Genomic DNA, 10595 nt, shown 5'->3' on the forward strand with positions numbered 1-10595 from the left:
CACACTCCCGGGGTCAGACACAGAGTGAAGCTCCCTCTACACCGTCTCATCACACACTCCCGGGGTCAGTCACAGAGTGAAACTCCCTCCACACCGTCCCATCACACACTCCCGGGGTCAGACACAGAGTGAAGCTCCCTCCACACCGTCCCATCACACACTCCCGGGGTCAGATAGAGAGTGAAACTCCCTCCACACCGTCCCATCACACACTCCCGGCGTCAGATAGAGAGTGAAACTCCCTCCACACCGTCCCATCACACACTCCCGGGGTCAGACACAGAGTGAAACTCCCTCCACACCGCCCCATCACACACTCCCGGGGTCAGACACAGAGTGTAACTCTCTCCACACCGTCCCATCACACACTCCCGGGGTCAGACATAGAGTGAAGCTCCCTCCACACCGTCCCATCACACACTCCCGGGGTCAGACACAGAGTGAAGCTCCCTCCACACCGTCCCATCACACACTCCCGGGGTCAGATAGATAGTGAAACTCCCTCCACACCACCCCATCACACACTCCCGGGGTCAGACACAGAGTGAAACTCCCTCCACACCGTCCCATCACACACTCCCGGGGTCAGACACAGAGTGAAGCTCCCTCCACACCGTCCCATCACACACTCCCGGGGTCAGATAGAGAGTGAAACTCCCTCCACACCGCCCCATCACACACTCCCGGGGTCAGACACAGAGTGAAACTCCCTCCACACCGTCCCATCACACACTCCCGGGGTCAGACACAGAGTGAAGCTCCCTCCACACCGTCCCATCACACACTCCCGGGGTCAGACACAGAGTGAAACTCCCTCCACACCGTCCCATCACACACTCCCTCCACACTGTCCCATCACACACTCCCGGGGTCAGACACAGAGTGAAACTCCCTCCACACCGTCCCATCACGCACTCCCGGGGTCAGACACAGAATGAAGTTCCCTCCACACCGTCCCATCACACACTCCCGGGGTCAGACACAGAGTGAAACTCCCTCCACACCGTCCCGTCACACACTCCCAGGGTCAGACACAGAGTGAAACTCCCTCCACACCGTCCCGTCACACACTCCCGGGGTCAGACACAGAGTGAATCTCCCTCCACACCGTCCCATCACACACTCCCGGGGTCAGACACAGAGTGAAGCTCCCTCCACACCGTCCCATCACACACTCCCGGGGTCAGACACAGAGTGAAACTCCCTCCACACCGTCCCATCACACACTCCCGGGGTCAGACACAGAGTGAAGCTCTCTCCACACCGTCCCATCACACACTCCCGGGGTCAGACACAGAGTGAAGCTCCCTCTACACCGCCTCATCACACACTCCCGGGGTCAGTCACAGAGTGAAACTCCCTCCACACCGTCCCATCACACACTCCCGGGGTCAGACACAGAGTGAAGCTCCCTCCACACCGTCCCATCACACACTCCCGGGGTCAGATAGAGAGTGAAACTCCCTCCACACCGTCCCATCACACACTCCCGGCGTCAGATAGAGAGTGAAACTCCCTCCACACCGTCCCATCACACACTCCCGGGGTCAGACACAGAGTGAAACTCCCTCCACACCGCCCCATCACACACTCCCGGGGTCAGACACAGAGTGTAACTCTCTCCACACCGTCCCATCACACACTCCCGGGGTCAGACATAGAGTGAAGCTCCCTCCACACCGTCCCATCACACACTCCCGGGGTCAGACACAGAGTGAAGCTCCCTCCACACCGTCCCATCACACACTCCCGGGGTCAGATAGATAGTGAAACTCCCTCCACACCACCCCATCACACACTCCCGGGGTCAGACACAGAGTGAAACTCCCTCCACACCGTCCCATCACACACTCCCGGGGTCAGACACAGAGTGAAGCTCCCTCCACACCGTCCCATCACACACTCCCGGGGTCAGATAGAGAGTGAAACTCCCTCCACACCGCCCCATCACACACTCCCGGGGTCAGACACAGAGTGAAACTCCCTCCACACCGTCCCATCACACACTCCCGGGGTCAGACACAGAGTGAAGCTCCCTCCACACCGTCCCATCACACACTCCCGGGGTCAGACACAGAGTGAAACTCCCTCCACACCGTCCCATCACACACTCCCTCCACACTGTCCCATCACACACTCCCGGGGTCAGACACAGAGTGAAACTCCCTCCACACCGTCCCATCACGCACTCCCGGGGTCAGACACAGAGTGAAGCTCCCTCCACACCGTCCCATCACACACTCCCGGGGTCAGTCACAGAGTGAAACTCCCTCACATACTCCCGGGGTCAGACACAGAGTGAAACTCACTCACACACTCCCGGGGTCAGACACAGAGTGAATCTCCCACAACATATCAGTCCACTGAGCCAATCCACAGCACTGCCAGCTGTTTTTGCCAAGCAACACAGGACAGTGACATCTCTCATTCTCAGCCCCTCATTATTCCTTTCTAACTCTCTCTCCTCTTCTCTGCAGGAAATCCAGCAATGTCCCAAAGAAAACGAAGGTGGACGGCCAGTGATTTTTGTAATCTCTCTGACATTGCCCCCCACCCGGACCCTCCCTCCTGCCTGCCCCCTCTCCCCACACACACACAAGACAATGGATGCGGTAATGGAGGGACCTGGACCCGTCTGTTAACACCCGGCCATTGCGTGGGATCAGCCGCACCCCCCACCCATCCTCCCTCACGCACACCCCGGCTCCCAGCCGGAACTGTTCGGACCCGCGGCTCCTTATTTAATGCAGATTGTGACTGCACTCGACAAATGGGACTTCAGGAGAGGACAAGACCCAACCGATGTCTCAACGCTTGCTGTTTTTAAACGAAAGGAAGGAATCTGGATCCCCACCCAACCTACCAGTGATGTGCTGTCGGAGGGGGGTGTAGACAGAGAGGCAAAAGCCTCTGCTACACGGATGGTTCCCAGGACGAAGATTCTGCTGCGTGTGTCATCCTGTGGTGGGGTGTATTGCAAGGATTTGCTCACGGGCAACAGGACCCTCTGCAGGTCTTCCACTCCCCACCACTTGCAGGTTGTTGGCCGGGCGCATGCCTCGTCGGGCGGCCAGACATGAGGTGACTGGACTCCTGACCGAGCTTGTCTGGAGAGGAGCAGAGGGCGCTGAGACTGTACATAGAGCACTTCACCCTTTCTGCTCCTCTCTGTCCACTCGTTTATTGGTCTGTTCTTTGTCTCTGTCTGTCTCACTCTCTTGCTCTTTACGTCCCCCTCTATCTCTCACTCTCTTGCTCTTTCCATCCCCTTTGTCTCTCAGTCACCCTCACTCTTTCCATTCCCCTCTCTCCATCTCTGCCTCTGCAATTCTTCCCTCCCATCGTCCCTCCCTCCCACCAACCTCTCTCCTGAAACCGTGCCGAATGCTCAGCAATCCTATCCTCTCCACCCAACCCCACCAACTGTGAAACACTCAACAGCATCTCTCTGTCTGTTTGTCCGAAGCTCCTTCAAGGATTCAGCCGCCTCGTTCACTGGACTCTGGTCACCTCCAAGCCTCCTTCCTACATTCTCTCTATCTGTCTCTGTCCTCTCTGTATCTCTCTCACTCTCTGTCCTCTCTCTATCTGTCCCTCTCTCCCTCCCTTTCTCTAACTGGGACTGCTCCAACTAAGGTGATGGGGAGGGTGTGGATGGGGGGTCTGTGGGCGGGTTTTGGGGACAGCTGTTTCGTACTGATTTGGCAAATATTTCTTTTGGAAGATTCAGTGCCCCAGTGTCTCCCTCCCTCTCCTCCTTCCCAGCCTCAATGATGGTTTCAGAAGCAGCTCCCCACCAGTAACTGTAGCGCCCCTGATAATGTTGGTATCCCGTAGTTACGTGTTGACATTTACTTTCTTTTTAAATATAAAAAAAACACAATATTTGAAATAGAATCCAGTGATCGTGGGTGGTTCTTGGGGGGAGGGAGACGAGGATGAAATCGTTATTAAACAAACCACGACTGTCTCCTCCCCCCCCCCCTCACCCTCATCTGCCATCTCCTTAACCCCTTCCTCCTCTTCCCCATCCTCACTGGCCTTCCTCCTGCCCCCTTTCCCTTTCCTCCACCCATCATTTCCTGCATCTGATGAGGGGGGTGGGGGCAGACCCTGGAGGCATCTCTCTGCCCTGTGACTAAAACCCAACGCCTCGTTACCTTCATCTTCAAGTACGTTCCTCGAACGAGAAAAGCGAGTGAGCTGGTAGGTCTGGTGAATGCTACGAGGATGTGGATCCCAGTGAGCTGGGGTGGGTGGGTGGTTCAAGAAGCACAAGAGACTGTGGTTGCTGGTAACGTGGTATGACGTAGTGGTGGAAGAACTCGGAGGGTCAAACAGCATCTGTGGAGCCAGCACTTTGTGCTGAGACCCTTCAACCAGACTGGAAGGAGCCGGTATAAAGCAGCCGGGCAAGAGCTGGCTGGTGATGGGTGGCCGTCAGTGACGTGCCGAAGCAATGCAAGTGAAGCGAGAAGCCGGCTGGTTAAAGTTACAACGATCTAAAGAACATGAAATCTGGTAAACTGGTTGATTACGTCACTACCGAGGTATAGTGAAAAGCTTGTCTTGCATACCGTTCACTCAGATCAGATCATTACAGAGTGCATTGCAAATGCATCATGAGGTGTTACAGAGAGAGTGCAGTAAAGAGAGGAGGCCTGAAAAGACCATAAGATCTGGAAGCGGAATTAGGCTGTTCCTTCATGGCTGGTTTATTATCCCTCTCCACCCCATTCTCCTGTATTCTTCCAGAAATCTTCAACCTCTGCTTTAAGTATCCCCAGTGACTTGCCTCCACAGATTCACTGCCCTCAGGAACGTCCTTGTATTCTGAGGCTGTGACCCCTGGTCCTAGGCTCTCCCACTATTAGAAACATCCTCTCTGTGTTCACTCTCATCTAGGCTCTCTGATGGAGGCTTATAAAGTTTGAGAGCAAAGGTGAGATTTTTTTTTATTAATCACGTGCCCATCGAAGCTCACAATGAAATGTGTTGTTTGTGTTAACAGCCAGTGCAACCCAAAGAGGTACACATCCCGGTGCCAACAGCATGACCACAGTGCTCAGCAGAATAACAGGCTGTCAATATACAGCAAACAACAATAGCAGAACAAACCCCTTTCCCACGCACGCATAGACGGGCCTCTAACCTGCATACTGTGGGAGACTTCCCATCAGGGTAGAGACCCTGACTCTTTTATTCTCTGCATATGCTGGCCGACCTGCTGAATTTCTCCAGTGTTTCATGTGCGTTGCTCTGGAATTGTCAAATACAAGAGGGTGTGCATTTAAAGTGAGAAGGGGCAAAGTTGAAAAGATGTGCAGGGCAAGTTCATTTACTCAGCATGGCAAGGGCCGGGAATGTGCTGCGAGGGGCGGTGGGTAGAGGCAGATAGGGTGGTGGTGTTTGAGGTGCCACGAAATGTAGAGGAGGTTTGACCCAAAAGCAGAGCAATGGAGCTGATCAACGTTGAACAGTAACTTTAGTAACATACTACAAAATAATGAGCCACAGAGCAAGAGAGGACAGAAACTGCAGGGAAGGCAGAGCAACTCATTGAGGCTGGCTGGTTCGATGAGCAAACAAGGACTGTGGATGCAAAGTGGGGTTAAATAGGCTGCAGGTGACGAGTCTGGAATGAGTGGCAGGTGAGTACTTTTAGCTGGGAGGTGTCAGCTGGAGCTGGCTGAACAAACTGGTAAAAACACATGAATATGCAGGGATATAAGAGTTAGGCTATCAACCCGATTCTGCCTTCTCACAACCTTTGATAACCAGACTAATCAAGAAGCAATCAAGCTCTGCTTTATATATACTCAATGATTTGGTCTCCACAACTGCCTGTGGCAATCAATTTTACTGATTCACTAACCTCTGGCTAAAGAAATTCCTCATTGCTGTTATAAATAAACGTGCCACTAGTCCGAGGCTGTGCCCTGTGATCCTAAACTTCCCCCACTTTAGGAAATATTCACTCATGTTTTCACAACATATGTAGGGGTTAATAAACCTGAATCTGATTCTGTCAATATTTTACAGGTTTCATTGAGATCCCCACTCATTCTAAACTCCAGCGAGTACAGACCCAAAGCCATCAAATGCCCCTCTTACATAACCCTTTCATTCTCATCAACCTCTGGATCCTCTCCAATGCCAGCACTTCTTAAATTAGGGGCCCAAAACTGCTCACAGTTTTCCAAGTCTGACCAGTGCCTTATAAAGCCTCAGCATTGCATTCTTGGTCTTGTATTCTAGACGTCTCAAAATGAATGCTGACATTACATTTCCTTCCTTAACACTGACTGAACCTGTAAGTTAACCTTTGGGAATCCTGTATGAATCCCAGGCCCCTTTTGCATCTTGGATTTTTGAATTTTCTCCCCATTTAGAAAATAGCCTGCTTTTATTCCTTCTACCAAAGTGCATGGGCTGTTATGTGGAGCATCTTGGTTTTCTTCTGTTTGTTTTTCAAAGCTTCCCAATCGTCTAACTCCCCCCTTTTTTTTTGCTATATGTTATTCCCTCTTCTTTGCTTTTATGCTCTTTGACTTACCTTGTCAGTCCTGCTTCACTTTTGGGATGTATATCCCGCGCCTTCCAAATTATCCCCAGAAATTCCAGCCATTGTTCTGCCATCATCTCTGCTAGTGTTCCATTCCAATCAACTTTGGCTAGCTCCTCTTTCATGCCTCTGTAATGCTCTTTACTCCATTGTGAGGCGAGGTGAGGGCCTCCGTCAGTCAGGGTTGCCCATGGATATTGCGTACTAGTTGTCTAGATACGCAAGCCTGGGTAGGCTGCATGGAGAGCAAGCTGTTGCCTATGTAGCAAGCTCCCTCTCTCCATACAACTGATGAACCCGAAGGAACGGCAGAGACTGATAGTTTGGTACCAGCAGTGTCGTTGGAGTTGCCAGTCAGCATTGAATTCAACGTAGAACTACCTTAGGGACTGCAGTTCCAGATTTTTCTCTAGGGGTTTACTCCTAAAGCCTTCCCCATGAGTGGGTATAGCTGCAAGGCAGCGGAGATTTGAGATCAGAGTTTCCTGCTAAGTGAGCTGCCAACCATCTAACTGCAGTGACTGGTTTTAAGGCTTCAGAAACCCTGACTGCTTCGCCTGTCAGTAGAAATGGTTCCGCTGGGATTAATAGCTAAGCCATGCATGAAGGCCAGGAGCTGGACTTGGTTGTCAGAGGCTATTTGAGGCGCACGCCATTGGGAGCATTTAATAGGTAGTGGGAGCTTGATTCCATTACCATCCCCGGCTATAACAACCTTAAGGAACCACTGTAATATTAATATATCTGTCTTTATCTTCTCCCTCTCAAACTGCAGGGTGAATTCTATCATATTGTGATCACTGTCTCCTAATGGTTTCTTTACCTTAAGCTCCCTGGTCAAATCTGGTTCATTACACAACACCCAACCCTAGATTGCCTTTTTCCCAGTGGGCTCAACCACGAGCTGTACTAAAAAGCATCTCGTAGGCATTCTACAAATTCCCTCTCTTTGGATCAACTTGTATATTGAAATCCCCATTGCTGTTTTTGTATGCCGTCTCTATCTCCCCCTGTAATTTGTATCCCACATATTTGGAGACCTGTATACAATTTCCATCAGTGTATTATTACCTTTGCAGTTTCTTTACACACAAGAATTTACATCTTCTGATTCTACGTCACCTCTTAAGGATTTGACTACTTTTTACCAACAAAGCCATGCCGCACCGCCACATCTGCCTACCTGCCTTTAGATACAAGACGTATCCTTGTATGTTAAGTTCCCAACATAACCTTTCAGCCACGATTCAGCGATGCCCACAACGTCATACCTGCCAATCTCTAACTGCATTATGCCTTATTCCGCATACAGAGTATTCAAATATAACACCTTCAGTCCAGCATTCATCACCCTTTCCAGTTTTGCCCTATCATCTGCCTGCCCTCAGTCTCACTACACACTGCGTCAACTTGTATACCAATTTGCCCCTCCCCCTGCCAAATTAGCTTAAACCCTCCCTAACTCCAGCAAACCTGCTCACAAGGATATTGGTCTTCCTCGGGTTTAGGTGTAGCCAGTCCTTTTTGTATAGGTCATTCCTTCCCCAGAAGATATGTTAAGGATCGTATATAGGCAGAAGAGACTGAATAGAATTCAGCCTTGTATTCAGCGGAAAGGCCTGTTCTTCGGCTGTATGGTTCTACAAGAGAGTGAGCACCAAGTCTCCAGCCTTCCCTTGTTCTCATCCACAAATGGGGTCAGCTGAATCCTGGCTGCCCCCTCCCTCCCTCCAAGATCCCAGTGTAACGGGCTTCCAGAGCAGCCTGGGTAAGTAACTGGTCAGGTCACGAGGTCTGCTAAGATGTTGAACAGCACATTCCCTAAAAGGTGTACTATCCAAACCTTGCTCCATGCCACTCCCTTGTTAGCTCCCTCCCTTATACTCTCCCTACCTCTATCTTCCCTCCATGCCTTCTCCCGTCTCCCCTCCCTTGTCTTCCCGTTTACCCCTCTGCTCGTCTCGTTTTATTTATCACATGTATATCTGAACATGGAAACATACAGTAAAGTGCGTCATTCGTGTCAGCAACCATCACAGTCTAAGGTTGTGCTGGGGGCAGCCCGCAAACGCTGCCACGCTTCTGACGTCCACAGCTTCCCTCAGATCCTTCACCCCCACACAAGGATGTTGCCAGCACTGGAGGGATTTGGGTTATATGGAGAGGTTGAACAGGCTAACACACACAAAATGCTAGAGGAACTCAGCAGGCCAGGCAGCATCTAGGAAAAGGTTTTGGACCAAAATGTCAACTGTACTCTTTTTCCATAGATGCTGACTGGCCTGCTGAGTTCCTCCAGTGTTTTGTGTGTGTTGCTCGGATTTACAGCATCTGCACTTTTTCCCGTTTGTGGCTGAACAGGCTGACTTTATTCTTTGGTGCAAAGGAGACTGACTATATCCTAAGGAATACAAGCATTAGATAAACATCTAGGTAGCCTCCAACTTGACAGAGATTTCTTTAACTACCTGTAATCCTCTTCCAGTTCCCAGTGGTTCACCTCTTACCTCTTCCCTTCTCATCACCTCCCTCTGTTGCCCCTCTTCCTCTTTCTCCCATTGTCCACTCTCCTCTCCTATCAGATTCTTCCTCCTTCAGCCCCTTACCTTCTCCACCTATCACCTTCCAACTTGTACTCCCCCTCCCTCCCAACACCTCATTCGGGCTTCTACCCTTCAAGTCCTGGTGAAGAGTCTCGGCCCGAAATGTCAACTCGTTATTCCTCTCCATAGACACTGCCCGACCTGCTGAGTTCTTCCAACAGTTTGCGTATCTTGCTCTGGAGTTCCAGCATCTGCAGAATCTCTTGTGCTTACAATCTTGAGGTGCAGAGAGAGGATGAAAGATTTCAGTTTTTTCCCCAGGGCTGAGGAACTGCGCACTAGACATAAGTTTAAGGTGAGAGGGGACAACCAGTTTTCACACATGGAGGCGTCTGCAGGTACATTACCATTTAAAAGATACTTGGATAGGTCTGGATTGGAGAGGAGGAGGATTAGAAATGACTTGATAACAGGTATACAAGACGATAGAGTGGATAACCAGAGATTTTTTTTCCCACGGCATAAATAGCTGATAGCTGATAGGAGGGGGATATTATTTTAAGGTGATTGGAGGAAAGAGTAGCTTGAATGTCACTGGTAGTGTTTTAAACACAGATAGGTGAGTCCCGGGAGTAGTGGCAGGGCAGACACATTTGGGATGGATAACAGAAAATAAAATGCGAGTTACGTGGGAGGGAAAGGATAAATTCATCTGTGAGTAGGTTAAAAGGTCGGCATAATATCGTGAACCGAAGAGCTTGTTCTAAAATACAGTCAGCTATACTCTAATTATTAGAAAATTCCCTGAATTTTCATGTACTGTGCTGCCGTTTTCTATGGAATATGGGCCAAAGACGGGTAAATCTTGGCATGGATTTGTGAACTGCAGGCCGATTTCTGAGATGACTTTACAATGTGGAAGTTGCGATGGAAACAATGTCTCCCCTCTACCCCCACTGCCGCCATGCTCCTGGAGACTTCTGCTTTGACACCAACACATTGGAGAGAGTCCAGAGGAGGCTCACTCATTGAATAAAAGAATTGACGTATGAGGAGCATTTCATGGCTCCTGGCTTGAACTCGCTGAGGTTCAGAAGAATGAGAAGAAACTTCATTGAAACCTACCGAATATTAAAAGGCCTAGATTGAGTTTCCAATACCCTGTATTAGGGGCGTCTAGAACCAGAGGACACAACCTGAGAACAGAGGAACCTCCATTTAGAATAGAGTTGAGGAGGAATTTCTTTAACCAGAGGGCGGTGAACCATGGTCAGTGGGAGATCCATAGACACATGAAACGGCCCACCAGACCAATGCTAATAATTGGATTTATCAGCATGAAACCCACTTACCCGCAGCCTCCTACTCAATATGGTGAACAGACTCTCCACAGTTGTAAAGCATATAAAAAACACTTAAGCCAGACGTAAAGGAGCATCAGGCAGCAACACGAGGCTGCGTGTTGCGTTTATGAGAACCATAAACGG

At 50.3% G+C, this 10595-nt stretch overlaps 1 protein-coding gene across 1 annotated transcript in view; it reads left to right on the forward strand.

Annotated features, from left to right (window-relative positions):
• Positions 1-3897, forward strand: part of LOC140715548 (host cell factor 1-like) — a 33280-nt gene extending 29383 nt beyond the window's left edge. Inside the window, exon 11 of the mRNA XM_073027903.1 lies at positions 2478-3897. Within this exon, the coding sequence (XP_072884004.1) occupies positions 2478-2523 (46 nt within the window). The 3' untranslated portion in view covers positions 2524-3897. The remainder of the gene's footprint in view (positions 1-2477) is intronic.
• Positions 3898-10595: the final 6698 nt, after the last annotated feature.

Source organism: Hemitrygon akajei, chromosome 24 (genome assembly GCF_048418815.1).
Source record: "Hemitrygon akajei chromosome 24, sHemAka1.3, whole genome shotgun sequence".
Lineage (NCBI taxonomy): Eukaryota > Metazoa > Chordata > Chondrichthyes > Myliobatiformes > Dasyatidae > Hemitrygon > Hemitrygon akajei.